Source organism: Strix uralensis, chromosome 4, assembly GCF_047716275.1.
Source record: "Strix uralensis isolate ZFMK-TIS-50842 chromosome 4, bStrUra1, whole genome shotgun sequence".
Taxonomy (NCBI): Eukaryota; Metazoa; Chordata; class Aves; order Strigiformes; family Strigidae; genus Strix; species Strix uralensis.
The window spans coordinates 37400219-37424045 of NC_133975.1; the positions used below are offsets into that span (position 1 = coordinate 37400219).

Sequence of the window (23827 nt, forward strand, 5' to 3'; positions counted from 1 at the left end):
AACTGTGTCAATTAAATCTGCAGCATCAACTCATCGAGCAGCAAATTTCAGTGATTTTTTCAGTTGTTTTACCACAAAAATCATCGATAAGGCAAACAATAACAGATGACCTTGTTTGCTCTAACCAGTGAAGAAGCAGATGAAAAGACTGTAAAAGAGATTCAGAAACCCTTTTATTTGGACAAGCACTGACATCCACCCAGTTGGCGCTCTTGGGAAAATTTACAAAGTACTTGTGTTTGGGCTGTACCTTGGAGATTAAAATCCTCTGTTCTTCCTCGAAGCAAATCATCTTCACAGCTACTGGGCTGCATACAAAGCTCTTGCCAAGACTCTGGTCATGTTGCCCAGGGCTTTCCGCTGGGGGTGGTACTCCCAACTCTTTCTTTTGATCCTGTGATTAACCCTTATGCCTTTGGTGGGGTTTTTTTGCTGTTGTGGTTTTTTTGTCACCTTTGTATCCTGCATTCTGTTGCATTTTTGTTCTGCTGCCCTTCCCTTACCTGAGGCGAAACCTCTTATATACTGAAAAAGGCCAACATATTCCCCAGGAATTAGGTTAACTTCTACATTTTTGTAAGTGAGAGGCTGTTCACAGTAGTCAGAGCTGATGAACCCCACCAGATGCCAGCATCTCTTCAGCATGTTGTAACTAAAAATCTTGCTGTTACCAAGTCAGACTCATGGTGAAAAACTAAACTGAGTTGTACCAGACCATGCAAAAGCAATCTGAAAGTGAATGAAGCATCACTCACTAATTAAGTGATGACCACAGTTAACAACAAAATTTTAAAAGTGACAGTTTCCAATAGGCTGGTCTATGAATGTCATGCCTTTTTATTATTTCTACAGATCATAAAGACTAAAAAGGTGGACATCATGTAACATACAACAATGTGGAAAAATGTAATTTAGTCTTTGTAACAACTTGAGATGAGGGTTTGCTTTTTTTTTGACATACTGTGGCTCTTATTCAACTTTAAAATCCAGTGTTAAGAGTAATATTGCAATAAAGTTTATGGGGTTTTTTTAATGTATAAAACCGCAAAGATGGAATATCAATCTGTAAATAAAGGGTTATGGTAATGCAGTGTTAGAATTATCAAAACACCTCCTAATCCTGGATGGAAGTTTTAGATTCTGTATCAGGAATTTCAGAGAAAGGCAGCATTTTAAGTACTACAGCAACAACAAAGTTAGGCTTCAGAGTTTGTCTCCAAGTACTGTGGAATTTTAGCAGCCTTGACCATCAAAATAAGAGGGGACACTATAAACAAATGCATGCCAAAAAAAAGCCAGAAATAAAACCGCATACCAAGCATTCTTCCCGACGGCTCCTACTGACAGCACAAACATCTACTCTCAGCGTCTTCTGTAGCAGTGTTACTTGGGAAATGGCTACTCTGAATATCTCGTTGAATAAAATGGTTTCCATGGCAGGATGAACTTTAGTGCGGAACAGACAGCTGATATCAGTTGAGGATGGAAGTACAGCTACTCTAATATACCTGCCGGAAACAAAACAAAATCTTTACCTGTATTTAAACTAGCACTTGCTGGTGATGCATGATAGAAGTTGACCCCATCAACTGAAGGACTGCACGACAAGAAAATGAAACAGCAACAAGTCAGAGGTGGAATGGAAAAGAGGTGAAAAAGAGGAGTGAGAAACTCCTCCTGCCCCTTGCAGAAATACTTCCCAAAAAGGAATTTCTGTGCCTGGTAAGGTAGTAGCAAGAGAGGTAGCTATTTCTGTCTCTATCCAAATTTATCCTCTGGTTTAGTACTGTGAACACTTAAGATCACGTCACAGATGGGAGGAAACATGATCTTAATGTTAATTAAAAAATGAGAAAAATTTGGGTGGATGTAAAAATTAAACTCTGAGAACGATGTGAGCAGCACTGAAAAGCAGTGACGTCTTTTATCTTTCAAAGAAACAAACAAAACAACCTCCAAAGGAACCAGAAAACTAAGGAAAATGAGGAAGAAAATAGCTAGGGCCATTGCTGCTTGAGATCATTCATGATATATTAACTGAGACATAGAAGAATCATCTTGCAAGCCTAAATTTAATCACACGGAATTGTTACAGGACTGTATTTTTTTTTTATGTAACAAATATGAAGAGATATCATGTGGAGAAAGGTAATACTAGTTAAGTTGCTGGTCTCACTTTAGTAGTAGCTTGATGGATTAAAAACTTTCCTAATGCAATTTGTACATGTTATTTACCTATTGCACAGCTTCTCCTACACATGAATGAGCATACTAATTGTTTTACATCTTTTCTGTGCCTATGCATTAGTCTATTTCTGGTATTGGCTTTAAATATAATTGACATTCACTGTAGAACAGAATGCAACGAAGCTAGCTAAAACAAGAAGAGAAAGTGGGCCAAGGAAAATTATTCTGGAAAAAACCTTTTTCTCCCAAAATTTATAGTACTATTGCTATGTTTTCTGGTAATGACTTTGCACATACTGTTGTTATTATTAAAAACTTAGTTTTACATTACTTAAACCAAAAGAAATCAGGCCTGTGAGAAATTTCATTTTGTTATTTGAATTTGGGTATAGCCTTTATTCCCCAGTTATGCGAAACTTCTTGGGATAAAGAGTATGATCTGAGTTGTTTGGTTTGCGTGTATATCCTGGAGAGCAGGTATCCAGCATTTTGACAAACCAATCCCGAAGTTAAGTGGTAGTGTAATGTAATGCCAGTACTGCTCTGCTGTATTCACAGAAATGTAGGTGAGCAATTTGCATGGTCTACTGAAAACAGCCATTTCAGTAGATTACGCAATTAGGAAACATTAGAAAAGATGTAGGAATAGAAGATAAAGTATATTAAAAGTATATTTTAAAAGTGCTTCATTGGAGCTTTCTTTTAAGAATTGTTAGCCAATTTATTGGCATTAGGCCAGAATGAGGGGTAAATTGCTCACTGGCTTTGTTTTACAAGAGTGTTTACTTTCATTTTAATTAAAAAAGTTAAAAAGTCAACCACTGTCTCAGATTTTGCTGTGACAAACCTATGACTTCTCAAGTGATGAAAAATTGATCCTGACAATAAGTATTCAGCTAGGCTCTACCTACTCTAAAAGTGAACAGATTTTACAAACAGTGTGGAAGCAGGTATCAGTAGGACCCCATGTCAAATTTATTCCTCTGTGTGTAAAAGTTCAATAAAGTACTAATCTATCCAATTTGATGGCCTAGAAAATACAGTTAAAACATAGCATAATTTTCCAGACCCAATTTTTATCACTGTACATATCTGTACAGTATATACATATATGCACACAATGGCAAGCGACAGAAAGTGCTATTTGCAAGGTCCTTTCTTCCTCCATGTTTTGTGTAGCTTTAGTTTTATTAAATCTTTTTAGCAGCAGCAGGGCTGGACTTCTGCACTGAAGACACTTGACTACTAATTACAACTTCATACTCTAATTCCTAAAAAGATGCCAGCTATGACATAACTTTATCTTACTGAACATTTTGTTGACATTCTTTTTATATTCTACATTATTTACTTTTCTTCTCAGCTGTGTCAATTTATTCTTCTATAGCTTTTCTATGTTCTTGTGCTAAATGCTAGTGGACTTGGAAGGTCAGCAGGGGAAAGATGGAGAACAGAGAAGGAAGGATGGTGGCAGACAACCATCTGTTATTAAAAACAAACAGAAAAATCCAACAAGTACCCAGGCCTGTATCCCTATACATCCTTTCCATATTCAGTGGCTTCCTGTTGGTCTCCAATCAAATTCAAGGTGATGGGGGACAGGTGGAAGGGAACCAGCAAGAAAACCTAATCTTCCAAGGATTGATTATGTTCTACTCTAATCTTATTAAGCTTCTCAACAGTTTAAGATAGCTTTCCAGTCTGTAAAAAAGCTCACTGAAGTGTCACAAGGAGCCAAGGCAAGTTGTACTTATTTGTACAGATGAGAGTTTTGGATTAGAATCTCAGTGGTAACACTTTCTTATTCAGGCATTTTTGTTTGTTTCCTACATAGGATTTCCACTGTAATTACTTTTGGACTTTTCCTGTTGGTTCAATTCAACACAAAAACTAATTCTTAACAGACCTCTAAGCTCCAGTTGTTAGGGACGGTGTATCTCAATGTGGCTGTGCTTGTCCACTTGCAATTCATCAAATTACCCCTTACCTTTAAAAGCTCACTTAAAAGACACATACTATTTTAACATTATTTTACATCAAAATGTCACATAAATCTAAAAAGACAACATACTGAGCTGAAAGAATGGCAAAATATCAAAAGAATGTTTTTAGTAACTACAGAATAGCTGTTCTGCACTTGTAAAGCTACAGAATGTTTAAAAACACTAAGTGAAGCATCCTTTAAGAAAAATCCCTTTTGTTCCACTTTAGTGGAACATGCAAATTTCCTGGTAACTTCTTTTTCTTGCAGCATTGCTGGAATATGCAAAAGCTAAGTACTACTACAGTTTGAAAAGTTTTATACATATTTTAGTGCTGTTAAGCAGCAAACCAAGAGATTTGTACAATTTATTATTATACTCTTGTATTTCAACACTACTGCTCAGCGATAGTTTGACTTACACTTTAGAGCCAAGAGGGACAGAAAACACTGGAAGATTTCTGAGCCGTACTATGATTATCACAAAACTTGAATTGCTGTGGTCGTATCTGTTAAAGAAAGGACAACATGAGGGAAGTCTACTATTCGCATTTATGTACAAACAGAAACATTCCCTTTGCTCGTCACTTACCTGAGTCCTACTTGTACCTGGGCAGCTTCTAGAGTTGTTGCATCATCTTCACTATATACAATGTCCTCAGTTTCATTTGGTCTAGGGCAAACAGGCAAATACTTGAATTTAGGAAAATTATAGTTAGCTTTCAGCAGTAATTAAGGTATGCATACACAGAATGTGTACGTATTCTCCTGAACAGCCTGATTTAATTACAGCATGGACTCCAAATGAGAATTTCAGAGCCTACACAACAGCAATGCCTGTTTTAGGGACAGTTGCTGCCTGAACAGTTTGACAGCTCCAGTAATGAGTCAGAAAGGCTGATTACTGAAGCAGGCCAGACTAACAGGCAAGAGAACAACTCATTACATTTCCCTATACATACCTAGTGCTTCTTTATCCCCCTGAATACAAAATTGAAAATTAAAATTTGTAATAAACAGAGCACATGTAAACTTGCTATGAAATACTGCTTTGGAGAGTATTTGAGAAGCAGGAGCTCTGTAAAATAAAAAGGTTTCTGTGCAAACAAGAAGCATCTTTCCTCTGAGTCTGTTTTCAGAAGCATTCAAAGAACCAAAGGGACTCCAGTCTTGCAGCTGAAGAGCAACTCTATCATTGAATGGAATTACAGAGAATCCACGTGGCAAAATAATTTCCGTCATTTTCTGGGAGGTTTGAGTGAGGATGTAGTATTAATGGGCTTCATTGATTTTTGAAACTAGACTGTTGGGATCAATAAACAAGATCAAGATAGGAAATGTGGAGAATGACACAGACATCTCGTAAGACATGACAGCATTATTTTAAGACTTGGCATTTAGAGGTTTCCTTTTTACTATTTCTTTCCTCGCTGATGGCTAATTTGATAGAGTATTTATTTCCTCACCTGCCTTAAATTACTCAATACAAAGGACTGGTCTATACAGCAGAAATCACTGTACTGTAACTTCAGGAGCACACTGACAAATTGTAAGTCATTCCGTATACAGTGCTCATAAAGACACTTCTACTAAACATAAGCAACTCGCACAGAGGCACTCATTACCTCTTCACTACTTCCTACTCAGTAATAATTAAGGGTATTCACACCTGGAGCTTTCATGGAATAACTACAGTCTGTAAATCTTAGCTTGCACAAATGGCAATAGTTTCCTTTTCTACACGGGCTTAGAGGATGCAACTGTCTTCTTTCCTCTTTTCCTGAGTAACGACAGGAATTTGTTCTGTTCTCCACCTATCCCACCACTCGCAGTCATTGAAGAGGACAGCTAAAGACTTGCTCCACACAACATTCACAGTTTCTGGTCCAGCATCTGTTCATTTCTATCCACTAGACTTATATCTGGAGCAGACAGTAAGCTTTGATCATAGTGGCTCAGAATTGAAACAAAATGGAAAGACAACAACGGTTATTGAACCAAAATACACAGTCACAGCCACTCAGTCAAGTGAAGGCTGAGTTTTTAATAGATGGGAGTTTATTTCAGCCTAAGAAGTTGCATTAGGTCTAACTGAAGACATGGAACAAACTAATACTAGGATTCAGAGCTCAGGATGAAATATGGGTCCATGACATAAGGTAAGAGTGAATGGGTGTTGTAGCCCTTCAGGACAAATCTCTTTTGTATTTGAGCTTTTTTAATTTGATTTCATCTATTTTTATTACCTTTTAATTTGTGAAAGACTTGACAAGTAGAAGTAATTTTATTGGAGGCCAATAAAATCCATTATCATACCATAATACACCTTTACCTGTCCTAAAAAAAGCATTTAGCCTGGCAACGGAAGACATGCGTCTACATCTTTGTAACCATCCTGCTAAAACATCTCTCTCAATATTCAAAAGGACAAATTCTTCATGCCAACAACTTGCCAAAACTGAGGTGAAAAATAAAGATTTTGGTTTCTCTCTTAGTTTGCAATAGTCTTCTGTTAGGCAGTCTAAAGTTCATTGTTCTCACTGCCATAAAACTGACAGTACTATATAAACTGGTATGAAGAATCCTGTAGAAGTTATGTCTTGTCAAGAAGCAACAACAGCAAACACATTCTTTGTATCGTGTTCATCACAGTGAAGCATGAACATTAAACCCTAACCCAGATTATTTTTATACCAACATTACAACTGAGGATTTTCTTATCTTTCCTATATCTTTTTTAAAAAAGAAAATAAGAAAAATGCTATGCAATCTTAAGATTATATCTAAGCAAAACAAGAAGTAACAAGAGTCACTCTGAGGAGAGTCAATACAGCCACATGGCAGAACCTGTATAGTTTAAATCCAGCTTTTCTCCTTGGAACACTTCTAGCAAAAAAACCTCCCAAGATTAGAAGGTAGCATATTAATGCTACTCAACCAAGTCATACAAGCACTCTAATGCAAATTTATTAGCTTAAAAAAACCAATCAAAATTGTTTGGCAAATGTGCCTTCCTTTCAATACAAAAGTACAAAATATTTATAAAAAAGGCAAGACCAATAAACCACTTGTGCTGGTATTATGTAACTGCTTATAGATATATTTTCATTTTTGGTGGAAAGACTTGCATTATTTCTCAAACCTACTGTTTCACAGAAGCTTCATATACACCACTATCTCCAGCTACAGACTCATCGGACACAGCAGCAGATACACAAGCTGTTTTCTCCTCAAGCAAGTGACTAGCTGTTCTTCTCGGTAAGTCAACACCTACAAAAAGAGGAATGAAAATTAGTCAAAGAGATTAACAGTCTGAAAAAGAGAGGCGCACAGCTTAGAAAGTTGTCAAGTTGAAAGCAGTGACCCTTAACCGAGTATCACAGAGTAGTTTTGTTCCACATCATTAAACATTCTGAGACCATACTGCTGTTATCATATATTCTGGCTAGGGATATAACCAAACTGATGAACTTGAAAATGTACAACTATTATTCCTTCCCAGAGATAGATGCTCCTATCATCACCCACATCCACTGAGCTAGTTACTATCCTTCATCATCTTCATTATTAACCCTCATTACCCTGATCTTTAAAGCTATATTTGCCATGTTCACATTCCGCACGGTAGTAACACTTCAGCTACATGCAAAGTCCTTGCCTACTGTTTATTAAATATTCAGAAGTCAGAGAGACACCCTTTAGCCAGTGATATAACTGCTAGAAATGAAAAAATCCCTGCTGGTTTACATTTACAAAAACTTTTTATGCTACAGTCTCTTTACTATCAACTACTACTTAGCTTTAATCTCCAACTTGCATTCATACGCTAGTGTCATGCAGTGAAGAAGCAGCATCCACAGAAAGCCACGTTCTGCAGCACAGTACGTTGAGGGCCTATGCGCTATTTTTATCCGCCAAGGGGTGAGGAGATTGGTATGCATTATCATCCTCACCTGAATCATGACTTTACATCTTGTTAAGATGTTTAAAATTTAAGGCTTCAGATTAGATGATTGATTGCTGCATTTGTGCTTTTATTTATGGCAGCAGGAATGCTTTTTCCTTGATGATAAAGTGCTCTCTCCTGTCCCCCCCACCATGTGAGGGGTGAAGGTGATGACATGATTTATTGATTACCCTTAGGAATTACCACAGCAGCCTGAATTGACTTTGACAATGACAGAGACTGACTGTGGAAGAACTACATGATACTCCAACTTGGTTTCTGACAGCAGGGACATGTGCAGAGGAGCAAATATCTGTATGGTTCACCTGTACAGAAAAGTCAGAGACAGACAGAGAAGCAGGTGAGCACTGCATCTAACGAGCCAATGCAGACTATTACATGAAAATACTAGTTGTACTGTCTTCAGGTATGTTTGTCTACCTCCAAGTGAAGATTCAGCAGTATTTAGATTTGTAGTTTTGTAAAAACTTAAGTGTGTGGGCTGAAATTTTCCATGTAGGTTTTATGCCTCCAGCTGAGTTTGTGGAAAACCTTCCTATTCAGCGTCACAGAAGTTCCAAGAATGAAATTGGAGCAGAAACACTGAACCAACCCCAGGTCTGCGTCTCACTGCTAATGTACTCACCATGAGGCCCATTTTACTGTGGCAACTAGAGGTACTGAAGCATAATTAATCAATGTCTGGCTTTTCAAAATGTGAGTGCTTGTTTTGGCAGTCTTAACATAGATTTAAAGATAATTTGTATCATACATATGACCCTACATGAGGAAGTATCAGTATGAAGAATCATGGGATGAATTCATATTTTAAAGCCATAGATACTTATAGACTTAAAAGACAGCTTGACACTATCCCGAGTAACAGGTCCTCAGAAAAGCTCAAAAATGTTAGAGAACCACATGATGCCTTTGAAAATAATGATATAAATAAATAAATTTTAAAAAACCCAATTCTGATTCCTCATAGCTCTACATATTCTCAAATTCCAAACCATCTTAAATTCAGTTCTTGGACTAGATGACTTGCAGCCAGACTGACCACAAGTTACTGTTAATTTGGAAAGGATGTGCTGCTGAGATATGGGCAGGAAAATTAATAATTTTTTCCATCATTTATAATTTATAAATAAAGCAAAATAACTACTGTGTTCCAGTATACTGAAAAGACGAAGGACAAAATGTCCCACTCCCTGCCAAATCCCCTTCCATGTTTCTGCACTTTGCATTTCACAGGTTCAGACCATTAGGGCATCGGACAATTTATTTTTTTCTTTCTGCACAGTTGAACAGAGGAGGGACTCCCAGATTGTACTATGTATACCATACATTTCTCTTCCAGTGCCACATTGCTCTGGTCAATATTGAAATCACTACAGTATTGCAAGAAGCTAATCTAATTAACAACAAAGTTGTTACAACAACTCAGAGAGATAGATAAAAGCAACTTTCTCATTAAAATGTATATCTGTATCAATATGTCCAAGTACTTTTATTAAAAACTGGCAAACTCTAGGCACAAGGGTTCAAGCTTGGTGGCAAATCTGGACAATGCACTCTTTAGAACTAGGCTGTATTTATTCTAAGACACCCAAACTCCTTTGTTAGCCACTTCACTATCAACTCAGGCCCGGAAATGTGGAGCTGGGAACGCTGGGTGCTGATCAGGTTTCAAACAGGGCTGCCAGTGCTCAGCACTAGTGGAAATCTGGCTCCCTCAGTTCTTCCCTGGGAAGACAGAGCCACTGTGTAATGTAAATACGTGAATGGTTTGCAACATACTTACAAGCCAATGACACAGAATGGCACTAGAAAAAGTCAATAAATGTACAGAGAAGGCACAATACACTGTCAACCCTAAGAAAAGGCAGCAAAGTCAATGCTCTGAGACTGAGGACAAGCCATCAATTCTTGACAGCTGGGATTTTTAAAGCTCTGACTCTGCCAAAGGCTTTGACAATACAAGATGCCTAAGTATGCTGCATGGCTTTTACTGCAGACTGTAAGTGGAATTCATTATACCTAATTCAACCATCTCAAAGTTAGCTAGTTACTAGTTACTAAGGGTACCTCGATAACTCACAGGGTCATTCATCCCATCTTCCTTAAAGGGAAGTATGTTTTAGGATGAGATGGTTCATCCTTTTGGAAGTCACCCACAGACTGCAGGGGGAGCCTAGACTAGCTTAGCAGCTCTGTTCTAACTCAGATGAATAAAAAGCTAAAAGCTATGAAATCCATGTTAAAAATGGGAAGAGTCTCACTGCAACTTACATGGCATGTGGTCACTTGTCTTTCTCAACTCACACAAAAAAAAAAGAACTGCAGATCTTTCAGTGACAGCAGGTTCAAATAGCTACATACACATACATACGCACATAAAAATTCCAACTCTTAAATTCAGAAATGTCTTTTACTGAGGATGTCAGTTTGTAACATATTCTTCAGTGAGAAACAAGGTATCTGATTTCAAGTTAGCAAAAAACCAGCAGAAGGTATTTTTGCTCTATCTCCATGAATCCTGACAATACCTAGGAACACCATGTCTTCAAGATCCAGCGTCAGGTTTTTGTTATTTTTTCATGACAGATTCTGTAATACATGAACTTCCTTCTGAGACAGCTATTGGAAAATGTAGATGGAATCAGGACAATCATAGCTCTCTGCAGCCAAAACTAAAAGTTATGTAATGTCCCTCAGAAGTACTGACTGCCCACCGTGGCAAATCTATGCTGATCATGATACTCTTCAGTTACACGAGGTACCTCCCCATTCAAGAACCAGCTGTTAGTTCAAAATTTTCACGTTACATATACATTTGATATCAGGATTTTATTACCTGAACTTCCTTCACGTAGAGAAGGCAGAGGCTGCCTAACGCCTTCACTGAGATCTTTATCATCTGTAGGAATCTGAGATGCTGCTCTGGCTTCAGAGTCCAACAAGATTTGGTTCTCACAGAGACTAATGCCTGCAAAATCACCTGAAAGGTCACAGTCTTCAAAGTCTGTAGTGAGGTGATGCAGAGGGGAATTTTGAGCTGACACTGAAAACGCAGCTTCTAAAACCAAAGGGGAGCCTGGGGGGGACAAGGAGGACAGCGAGGATCTGGAAGACAGTGATGTCACAGATTTGGGAGGTTCAGTCAATTTGGGATGGTCTGCAGCTGAAGGAGAGTCACTGTAACCCAGTCTCCCATGGGAACCGACCACTTCATTTTCATGAATAGTAGTGATAGGCCCCGAAGGAATGTAACCACTTTTTTCTTGCAATATGAAGTCAAGTTTATACTGATAGTCCAAATCTGTTATTTGATCGCCTTGATTATAGTAAAGATCCGTGGAGCTGAGCGAGTTTAGTGACCCTCTGCTTGACGTGTTCAGAGATCCCCGGCTGGATGCCAGAGATCCCAAACTGCTCCCTGAAGACACAGATAACGTACTGGCTGAGAGGCTGCAAAGAAAGCACAAACACATACACTGATGTTACTAAACTAAACCAGCACAGAATAGTATGAGGAGAGATAAGATTGACTGGAGCTGCACTTAACTATTTACAACTGAATGCTGCTTGGGGCATTATGTTTTTTAAGCTCCCATACTTGGCTTAGACCAATGTGCCCAACCTGCACACTATCAGAGCAATTTATCCAGCTTACAGCCTGTTGCCAAAGTCCCTTTTCTTCTGGAGAAGGCTGCAGATCTGACAAACTGGTCCAGCCTTCTCAGCTGCTGTACTCCCTCAAAGACCTGCTCCACTCTGATGTGGGCACTCATGGGGTCAACATGACAGGAAAGGGATCCCCAGGAGGAGGTTATGGCAGCAGAGGAGCGCTGCCACCTCTAGAGCAATTTATGCAGCCTGCCCTCCACCCAAGCACCAGGGAAAGACGGCAGCTAGAAGGAGACAACTTACAGCAGAACTGCTTCACATCTGTAAGACAACACACACTCTACATGCACAATAAATCCAACTACATAAGTATGCCAAAGTTCATAACATGCAATCTTTTGTTAATAACAGAAAATAAGGAGCCCTGTCAGGCCAGAGAAACTAAGTGTTACTACTGCCTTGGCTCAGGAGGATTCTGCTGGGAAAAAAAGTCAGGAAAAATAATTCAAGGCAGCCCTTTCTAAACACTTAAAAAATGTTTACTGAACAATAACAGAGCTACCAGCTTTAAAAAAATTGCCACTGGGCTAGAAAACTGCTTTTAACAGGACAAAGAGACTCCCAAAAGTCCAAATGAACACAAGCACAAAATACTTTAAAAAATAATATAAAAGACTCTTTCCCTAACTAATAACCAATCAAGATGTAATTTATGGGATCTGGCTGAGATGTCTGAAATAGCTAAGCCAGCCTAGATCCAAGGAATAGGATGGCATGGCTTATACCTTCACACAATGCTTAAAAACATTTTTCCTCTTAAAGTCCCGTTTTGATTTCTAAGACAATAGGTAAACATTAATGCAGTGTCTGATTAGTGTAACCCACCAAGACATGCAAGAAAATTCAGGATTTTCTAAATAAATATAACGGACACATGGTTTGGTAGCCCAGGGTAACAGTCCAGAAGTGAGAGAAACTCCTCCCTAGGACATGTATCATTAAATATTAAAATTCCCATCAGAGAAATGAGTTTGGAGTTCACAAGTTGCTGTAACTTACTACTTTTTTTGTTATCACTATGAATTTCATAAATCCAGAGTCAGATTTTGAATTAATGACTGTCAGGAAAAAAAATATCCTGCTGAGGATACACTTCTGTCTACAGAAAGCATAAGTCAGTGTTGAAGAATAAAGCCAGAATCACATAAATATTTACCATGCATGTACTCATGAAGCCTCTCCAGTTATTACGTAAGGGCCACAGTTCTAATAACACGTTTTAGCCAGAACTCTGAGAAACCATTTGGTCTCCTCAATGACAGGATTTTGAGCATATGACCAATTACAGAACTCCTGATTTACTTATTTATTTACATTGAAGCAAAATAATGTCTGCCTGCTTAATTATGGAAGTTGTGCAAAAAATCAACTTGATCCAGTCTTGAGTGCTTACTGAAATTATAAAGGTACACCAGATTTGCATGGTGACAAAATGCTTGAAGCTATTACACTTGCATTTTCTTACTTAAATATTAAACAAATTTTGTTCAGCTTCCAACTAAAAGAAAAACCTAAGAATGAAGTTGAGACATCCAGGTCCACTAGCTTGTTGCTACAAACAGGTTTTACATCATGCATTACAGTCTCACCTCCTAAGTTGTGAATGCAAGTAAGTAGTTAACTTCGTAGTTTCTTCAAGTTTCTGTACCAACTCTTTTCTTCTCTCCTCCAATTTCAATCTGGAAAGAGGTACATGTAAGTATAGGAAAGCATTACAAAATAATCTGGAGGCTAAAATACTTTGTAGATAAAACAGAAACAAAGTAAAGATCCCTCATATTTTCATCTGGTTGCGCACTACTAAAATCCAAGAGACTGTTAGCTCTCAGTCCTATCATAAACCCCTAACCACTTCAGCAGAATGGCTTTACCTGCAGAATACTAAACACTGTAACAAACCTGCTGAGTGTACAAGCAATCAGAGTGTTGGTACATTCACACTTTACCAAGAGGAACGTGCACCCAATAAAAAAGTAACAGATGAGCCCTGGGAAAATAGCTGCAACTTCAGGTAAGATTTGCACTAATACAGTTATAAAAAGCCATGCTGTGGACTGGCTCCTCACTTAATATAGTTTCAGAAAAAAACCCAAAAGAACGCTAATACCAGTATTCTGATAATGCAGTAACTTGGGGTAGCACTGCAGGAAGTTTAAAATTAACGCATTCCCTTTGATTTCCAAGTCTTCATATAGAGACAAAGCACAGTAAATCAAAGCAGCATTCAAGCACAAGGTTCTGAGATGACGGACCATATTCAGGAGTCCCTGGTAAAGATTTCTACATCCCCAACAGTTTTGTCATCACCTCAGACCCACACAGCATTGTAATGCTCATTATCAAGGTTTGCCTTCATGAAAAAGCAGGATTTATTGCCTCCTGCACAGTTATCTAGTGTAGCTCTTAAACCACAAATGGTGGAACTCTCCTATTCCTTTTGGCTGGCTGCTAGCAGAAAGGATTCATGAATCTTTACACTGATTTTTTTCCTTTTATAATTCCCTTTTATCACTCCATTTACAACACCAAATAAATTGCTTTCCCTCAGTGGATTCAGCTAAAACCCTCCTGTAGTTGTGGATTAGTATATTCTCCTCTAGCCCTTGCTCAGTCAACTGATGCATGTCAAGTTCTCAAGCAACTAATCTGAGAGACAAGAAATCCTCCCCTCCTTTTTTAAAAAAAAGTTGATGTTCGTTCTCAGAAACCATTCCTTTGGCCTTTCTGGCATCTCAAGGATGTATAACTTAAAATTCAAATGCAGAGAATACTTTGAAGAACAAAACCCCAAAATCAACCATTGCTTTCTTATGCAAACTGAATGAAATACTCGAGAATTCCCAGAATTCACTCTCTTTGAGTGTCAGATACCAGTAAAAAGACATTAAGTCCTCAATTCAGCAAAGCGTGAAATGCACTTGCTTACACCCATGCTTATTCATCGAGCAAATCTGGGTTATGCAAAGGTGAATAAGTTACCCCGAGGTCAGCCAGGGTGTGAACTTCCACTCCACTGCCTACGCTGCGTGTGCTCTTACACTGCAATAATGTGTTCATCTACCAATACCTGCTAAGACTGTTAAAAGCATACATGGTATTTCATTCTTTGCTCAGGAAGACATACGCACACGGGTTTCCAAACCAAGAATTACGCTCATCGGTGGTATCAGACACTCTTTCCTACCATTTTACTATTTATCAATGCCTTCTGTCTTCTTTTAAGGCCTAATCTATCCTGCTTTTCCCAAGCAAGAGTGCTCTTCACTAGCTCTTTTGTGGCTTTTCAATAGTGAACTATCATTTTATCTTCAGGGAAGAGGCACAAAAATTGCTATATGTGTTCAACTACTAATGGCAAAAGGCAAGAAAGAAAATTAAAAGTTTAGAAAGTTCCCTGACTGGAGTCCTCAAACCAGACACCTATAGTTGTTCCACTGAATTTGTACTATTAAACTAAAAGGTTTGTTTTTTCCCTCTAAAGCACAAGCAAAAGTTTGTTTTCCTTTATCATCTTAAAGAAGTTGATAAAATGTAATTTATCCCATATAATATAGCACCTGAAAAAAATTGTTTCCTGGATGTAATTTCATCTACTAGTAATAAAAAAAGTAGTATTAACACCTGTAGGTATATTTCAGGAAGATGTTAGTCACAAGCCACAAACACAATCTAGATGATGAAATCACTACTGGAAGTTCCAAGACATGCATGAAATAATTTTACTATCTCACAACAAATTGAGATTCAAGGAAATTTTTTTCATTTCGCATCAGGCCATATTAAAAAAACAAATAAACAAAATACCTCCAAAATTTTCAAACAATGAGCCTTCCTTCTTTATAGCACAAGCAACTTTAATATCCCCAAACCCATGTAAACACCTGAACAGCCATTGTGTTATCTATTCTGACATGGGCCTCTCAACCTCTCCTGTTTGCACCCCTCCTATCTATATTAACCTATAATTAACCTATTACTGCTTGCAGGAGCGACTGGAGTGTTAGTGAGACATCCTTGTCTGGTTTTGATCTTAAATTGTGATGCTGAGAGGGGCATAGAATCTTTAAAAAAATACAGTAAAAAGATAAAGAGCACATACCTCACCTTTCAATGCAAACTCACATGGACATGTTTATGACTGGTACAAGGGCAGGGGCCAGTTTTGCAGGCAACAGCACAATCAAGTAGTTAAATCATGCATCCATTTAAATGCCTGTGATTACTTAGATTTTGCCAAGGTCTAAAGCAGTGATAGAATCTCCCTGACATGAACGAAGAGGCAAGTAGCAAGAGAAGTAGCAAACAGTTCTCAACAGTTCCATGACCCAGTTATTTCTACATAGTTGCTGGAAGGCTTCTTAAAGCAGTCAGAGTATGCCCTGTCTGCTTTTTTGAAGCTGATATGTTATGATTTATACCCTCCTTCTGTAAATTGATTCCGAGTACATCTACTAGTGGCAATTTCAGCATCCTACTCCAAAATAACTGAGGGCTATGCTATGTTTTTGTTTTAAGTCAGAGCAAGTCTTCTGTTTCTTCCCCCTTTAGAAAAAACAAAACTGAAAACAACCAAACCCAAACCAAACCAAACAACCCTTGTCACATCAAGCTCTGATACAATCCATAGCTTCTTACACTGCTGCTCTGTTAACAGTACCTGTGAAAACACTGGAAACCTCAGGCATCCATGGAACTTCATGAAAGAGAATAGTAATGCAGCAACAGTGCAGCACTTTGAAGATGGTGCAGCTTCTCTACTGCTAACAGAGAGAAGAATCTTCCTCATCTCCAAGAAAGAAAATGCTGATGGTTGATCTGATACATTTAATAGTATCCTTTTCTCAAATTAAAATTTCAGGAAAAGTTTCACCATCTGAATCCTTCTACAAAATGAAGATTTTCTTTATGTTTATAGCAGACACACCAGAAATAATCTTCAAAATAGCCTGGCGTGAAAGAATTTAAGTGCTCTGAAGTCATCAAGGGAGACAGTTTTAATATGATAAACAGCAGGTAGACATTCACTAGAGATTCACTGGAATAGCAAAAAAGCAAACCAGAAGCCACCATAAATGCTACCTCAACCAGCAGCTGTAACCTCAGAAAATTCCACATTTTCAGGGAGGGAAAAAAAAAATCTAAGCTCTATCTAGTTGTGTCACTATACGTGGAAAAAATCTGGCATTTCATCTCTTCTTGACAGTGGGAGACAATTTTACTTGCCCCTGGTACTCCAAGTCTGGCATCTGACATGTATGGGAAAAGTCATGTGCAGAATTTCCTTTGTCACTAAACAAGCAAATCCAAAACATGAGACTAAGAAACAAACTACCTATTTACAGCATAAATCAAGATTTAGCTATAACAGCATACTATCAAAATCTTAGATTCAAATTATTTATTTGTGAATGTGATTTTATTATTGACCCCTTATTCTCCATTTATTAATGAAAGTCAAAAAGCAACAGATCCATGGTACTTTAGATACTACTAACACAAAGAGGTAATTTCTCCTGTAAAAATACAGTTCCAGTAGCACATAACCCTTCTTCTAAAACATGTCTGGATTATCAGTGCAGTTTAAACTATTATAAAGTGTACAAATATGTTTAAAAATCATGCCTAACACACACATATGTACTCCGTAAACAAAAAATTTCCTCACTACTCAGTTGCAGTTTAGGACCCAGCTTCTAATGTCACTAACAGGAATTTTGCCATTCAGTGAAACTGGAGAAACATCAGGTGCTTCCTAGCAGAGGGAAGTAGGAAAGGCTTACAATGCTGATTGTATTACTTCAGTAAGGCATACTACACTGATACACACAATGACATTTTGTGTTTATTGCATTTTATATGTGCTAGAGGTGCCCATAAATTTATTTCCACTTACAGTTGATAAAAAGTCCATTTGTGACAGTCATCTTTGATTTTCTCAAACTCTGAATCTGGCTGAAACAATTTATTGTGGGAGTTGCTTCAGTTACCAGTTAGGTAGCAGAAAGTTAGGAAAGTTTTGCAGCAATTATAATTCTCCTCTGAACTCCTGCCACCCCCCCTTTTGGTTGCGTTTTTTTATGTAATAAAACTCACAATGAAAGGCTTGAGATGTTGCAACAATCAAGATAATCTTTGTAACCTGAGTTCAAATAGTTTACAGCTATTATCAGAAACGAGTGAATGATGTATTGCCCTCCTGCTGGTATGTTGACATTCCTCAGTTATTTAACATCTGTCACAGACATTTTCATGCTGGTAACAAACACAGAGAACTGATATTGCAGAGCACATACAGGGTGTTCACGTTCTCTCACTGTACAGAAGACTTCTTTGTGTTTCTGCCCAGTGGGCTAATAACAAATTTAATTAAAATCTACATAGAAGAGTTACTGAAGGAAAACAGCCCATCAAGGCATAGTTCAGGGTCTGTAATGAGTACAAAGGTTAGACTGCAGAAAGCAACATTTAGTATTGGCAAAAGACAACCCCTTACCTTTCAGCAAGTGCTTGACTGGGTGTGCTTCTTACAGACAGCAGCTCTTCTTCAAGCCTCTTCCTTTCTGCTTCTAGCTGCTCTAGCTCATCTTGAGTACGTTTGCGTGGTGTAATAAACTGGAGTTCCTTTAAAAGCTCTTCTTTTTCATTGATTAACATCAGTTTTTCCTTTTCCACATCCAGTGCCCCAGGCCAGGCTTCACTATCTAGCTTAGAGAGTTCAATCTTCAAGTTAGCCATGCTAAAATAAAACACAGCAGATTTGTCTGAGCCCAGCACAGCACGCAAATCCCAGGAAAGAGAGAAGATATCAGGATGTAACAACATTTTCTACTCAAAGCCATACTTTTAATTAGTTTTGCTTCACACGAATGCAGACTACGCCAGAAAAGCAAGCCACCTATCCAGGCCAACAGCAATATGCATATGTATTAAAAATTAGTTTCTCCTGTTTCAATGCCAAGTTGAAGTCACAAGGTTAATAAAAGCTTTATTGAAAGCAATCTGCCTGGTAACATAGTAGTGGCACTGTGCTGTACTCATTGAATAGGAGGATGGATTTCTCCTAAGTTGTTGGAGGCTGACTGCTCCTAAAGAACATGCACCATAGCAAGTGCTCACTTAAGCAGCATTCATATATCTTAAAAGGCAAAAGCATTGCCCTTCTATGTGATTAAAATAAAAGGTAATAGGACAGCAGCTACCTAAAGAGAAAGGAGATTATTAACTCAAAAGATTGAATTTGTGCAACTGCTGTTCCCATTGCAGATGTGAAATCACAGAGTTAAGACACCCAAGACTTGGTTATCCATACCTACTGCATAGATATACACATATAACAGAAGCAGAAACTTCCCTACGTTATTATTGTACTATAGCTCAGTCCTGATCAAGACAAGTTATTTCCAGTTTCAGTCTCCATAATTATTCTGTCTATGGGCTCAGCAGCATATCGGTGCTGGTCTTCCAATGAAGACTCACTATCCACTGGGAAAGCCTAAAAATTCCTGCTATAGGTGCCACATATCTAGTAAGATGGTAACGTCCAGTCACTTCCAGCCTTAGCCACACCTGAACCAGCTGCATAGCTAAAGATATGGAAGCTCTGAACTATGTAACCAGCTCCTAGCCTTCTGCACCTATTTCTTGCAGGCTGGGAAAAAGGCAGAGAAAGAGTCAAGATAGAAAAATGTTCCCATACAATCTAGGGTAAGAGAAACCGATTGTTACTTTTATTTATTTGTAACTGCCATAGTTAAATAGACCTAAGTCAGCTCAACAACTGATATTATAAGTCTGTGCAACTTCAGTGTTACCAGGCACCACTTAAGGTAATGACCCATGCCATACTTCATAATACACACAGATAATTTGGTATGTATAATCTTTCTGTAGTTCCAACAGATTTCTATGAAAATGTTTTTCTTCTTTCTAGTTTGTGATTAACAAAACTAATAATAGCATGCTTATTTTGCATCCCCAGCCTAATTTTACAGTACATTAAGGCTTTTATTTATGGTCAAAGCTAAGAATAGCTAATGTTGAATCTAACTATCCCATTGCTTATACTAGAAGCTTAAGAGGAACCACTCCCTTTTCTTTTTCCATAGGTAACATTTCCTTCTCATCTGCACCTCAAACAAAAAAACATCAGCTTCAGAAATGAAAACAACCCATACTTCCACCAAACCCCTGCAAGAACAAGTTTCACTCAGGGTATTTTCACAGAAAAACAATGTATAATAAACAGAAATACTATCAGCAGTGCTACCACAACGTAACGGTGAGATGAAATGAAATGAAGCATTTCAACATACTTTGCAGCTGTTACATATATCATTTATATTCAACAGTTCTTTATAGAGCAGCAATACTCAAAGGGAAAACAACCAAATAATTTCAGATGGATAATGAAATGTTAAGACTTTCATCTCCAGGTCACTGGTTCTAGCTAACTGTGTTCTGAAAGTAGCTGTTACTGACAGCTGTTTGATGGCTTATGGGATGGAATGGTGATCTCCGAACAGTTCTTTTGCTCCCTCAGCTATAGACAACTCTCTGCTCTGACACTCTTTTCAGCTGCCTCAGACAGGCAAAGGACTAGATGGATATGAAAACTGAACTGGTCTCACTCTTCTGCGGAAGTCCTTGCTCAGCAGGTCAACAAGGAATATTAGCCAGATCTTTAACACATCAGGATAGGATTGTCAGCATGCTCTATCTCCTTTTGAATAACAATTGCAACTGTACGTAGTATAGTTAACATCAACATTCCACCTCTTCAAGTCATTCTGCTGGCTAAGCAACATAAAATATGCAACATACAAAATTATCTGATAATTTTCAAGTAGAGAAGTTCACTTGAAAGATCGTCTCAGTTATTTTAACACAAAACAACTTAGAATTTGCACATTTAATATTTCAGAAAAGATGGTCAATACTTATTAAATTATAGTGATGATTACAATGGCCATAACAACTGGGGGGTATGTAATTAGGTACTGAACTTTGTGCAAACTAGTATGTAGGGGTTTTTTTTTCCAAGGTAGAAAGGGTAAACTCACTTACTGCCAGGAATTTTCTTCTTCCTACAAAGGAATGCTAAGACACAATGCTGGGACTTCTTGGTATCAAGATGGTAGTCAAAACAGAAGATGATCTGGTTTTGGATCAATTATGTCTGAGAAAAAATGCCATCTATCTGCATCTAAAACACCATCTGACAATTACTATTATGTACATGATGATTCTGAGCCAAAATCATACATGTTCAATACTGAACAAACACAATAGCCTTAGCACTTTTTGATGAATGCATTGATTATATAATAAAGTTTTATGATCCGTAATGAGGATATAAAAGTTTACTGTTGTTACCGGCAAGGATGGTAGCTACTACTGTGTATGAGGAGGGAATATATTTGAAATTAGGCAAAAAAAGCGTTGGTTGTGCAGCCTCCTGACTTTAAAACATGAAAACTAACTATGCCTTTACTTCGTACTTATAAACTGCAAATTTATTTTCCTAGTTTTCTAATTGACCATGCCACAGTATTTCAAGTGAAATTATACTTAAATCTCAGATTAAATGGCATTTTAGGCACAGTTTTCATCTAGGGAAAAATGCTGTGTTTTATTTTATTGCCTTGTTTAGTTCTTTATAGTAAAAAAGGAACTTTGGGTGTGGGATAACTTTCTAGATTTATATTCTCCTTAAATTACAAAGCACCTCCATAACAAAAACTATAAGGTTTCTGAATAGCTGACACTAGTTTTGTATAAAATATCAGAAAATAATACAACACCATTAATATAATATTAAGAGAGATATCACACACACACCCCCCTTTTTTTTTTCTAAATAGTACATCTTCCCCTCATATTATTGCAGCACTTCTGGTGCACCAGAAGACACGTCATTTTGACCCCGAATGTTCTGCTTTCTGATGCCCATTCTTCAGCACTGTGCCAATTCATCAAAATGGCACTGCTTTCACAAGCAACCACTGCAGAACTTTATTTGAAAGGCATTCCACATTCATCAGTGGAGCAGTTCCCGATTTCTTTTCTCCTCAGGTTAAACTCATTAAAAAACACCCAATCCCACAGTGATAACAAGTATTTAAATTATTCAAAGTCCCAGTGGAAAAAGAAATAATTAAGCCAACTAAATCTGTGCTGGAAGTCTGAAGCAACTCTAAAACTGAAGAGCCTTCAGTGGCACAGTAAACTGAAATGATGATCCCAAAGAAGGCTTTAATGGACATAAATAACCTGGCGATTCTTTTCAGTGGAAAGCCAGCTCACTCTATTCCCTTAATCCTGGAACTACCATTAATTGGTCACTGTCTGCATTTTCTTAACACATTCAACCTCGCATTAAATGTAAAACCTGCTGTTCAAAAGCACCGGCTGCTCCTGAGAGTCCGCTTGCATTCTGCGGGAAAAGAAACACTTTGCAGAAATGCCCACGGCGCCTCTGGCGAGCCTCCCACTAGATGTCACTCCGAGCACAAGGTTGGTGCTGCAGTCATCAGGCACCTTCCCAACTCGAGACTCACTTATCAAAGCAACTAACGCTATTACCTTCTTTTTGCCTCTTCATATTGAAGACTTAGTCTGACCTTCTCTGCTAAATTTGATCTACTTCTTCCTCCAACCTGTTGGGGAAAAAAACCCACAAATTAGCCTCATTACTGTGTAAATTTGTTAAATGAATCAACAAAACCTATGCACCCACTAGAAAAACTTAAAAAAACCCACACCCACCAGCAGCCACACACTTGCTCTTAGATGCCTAGTTAGTGATCTACTCAGATGTACAAAACAGTGCTGTTTTCTTCTGATCCAGTTTGTCTATTTTTAACTACTGCACTACCAACTGTCCATATTCGATCAGATTAAAGAGCATTTTCAAAGAATTCTTGCAGTGATTACACCTAAAATTTTGATCTCCTACTTTTAACTCTGCCGAACTCAGAATTTAGAACTACATCAGTGCATTTCAAAGCAAGACTTCAATAAATTTACTACAAAACATAGATAAGCTCAGCTCTTTGGAAAACCTTGTAGAGTCTCTTCCTTATAAACTTAGCTCACAGAACTTCAAAGAAGGTACCAAAATTAAGCACAGCCTTCTGTGTATGTAAAACATACCATCAGTGAAACAGAGGTTTAAATGAATTACTGAACAACTAGTTCCACTAACAGTTTTTCAGCTGCGTGAAATGAAATTTGCACATTCAAATTCCAAGATCCTGTTTCTGAAAATTAAAAACATCTTAATACTGAATTAAGTCTGTAACGTGAAACATATCATAGACAGATACAAACAATACTATCTACTTTTGCTGCTCTTCACTGTACTGGAACTATTTGATTAAATCAGACTGTCATAAATGCTTCATGCCAAATATATAAAGTTTATCTGAATCTTGATTTAAAATTTAAGGGAAAAAAAATAATCAGATAAACTGATTCTAAGTAATTCTCTCAAACATGTATACGTATACACCTGTTAGCAAGAGTAAACAACCATTTGATTCCAACTCCATTAACCGCAGCATTCCGATTCAATTTCTCTTTACATTTTGACAAAATGGAAAAAAGCTCACCTCACCAGAAATGTCAGTCTGAGAACCTGTATCCAGAGTTTGTCTAGAAAAACACAGCTGGGAGTTTACAGAGCTGGAATTCAAGTCTGGTTCAGATGTCCCAATGGTTTGGTCAAGACTGAATTTCTCTCTCAGCTTTGCAAGACTCTGTCCAGGAAACAGAGGAGGAGGAGGAGGAGGTGTTAAAGTTCCTTTGCACTTTACCATGTTTATATCCGTTTATCTTCAAGAGATGTTTACATAAAAACTCCAATATAAAAATTCTGGGTTTACTTCATATTAAGCAAACTACCCTTTTGATCAAGCAGTTGGTAGGTGACACTAAGGGTGACCAACACCTGTGATAACGTAAAAACTACTTGCAGGTTTAAAACTACTCTCGTTTTTGTGGTTTTGGTTTTTTATTGGTTTTCT

The 23827-nt window shown here is 37.8% G+C and overlaps 1 protein-coding gene across 2 annotated transcripts in view; it reads right to left on the reverse strand.

Annotated features, from left to right (window-relative positions):
- The window catches only part of WWC2 (WW and C2 domain containing 2), a 105564-nt gene that overhangs the window by 18796 nt on the left and 62941 nt on the right, over positions 1 to 23827 (reverse strand). For both annotated transcript variants that reach the window (XM_074866414.1, XM_074866415.1), the window contains exons 7-15: positions 23414 to 23560; positions 22386 to 22459; positions 18298 to 18540; positions 13394 to 13483; positions 10972 to 11585; positions 7315 to 7438; positions 4761 to 4841; positions 4591 to 4677; positions 1316 to 1508 (exon numbers count right to left, since the gene is read on the reverse strand). In XM_074866414.1, coding sequence (XP_074722515.1) covers positions 1316 to 1508; positions 4591 to 4677; positions 4761 to 4841; positions 7315 to 7438; positions 10972 to 11585; positions 13394 to 13483; positions 18298 to 18540; positions 22386 to 22459; positions 23414 to 23560 — 1653 coding nt within the window. The remainder of the gene's footprint in view (positions 1 to 1315; positions 1509 to 4590; positions 4678 to 4760; positions 4842 to 7314; positions 7439 to 10971; positions 11586 to 13393; positions 13484 to 18297; positions 18541 to 22385; positions 22460 to 23413; positions 23561 to 23827) is intronic.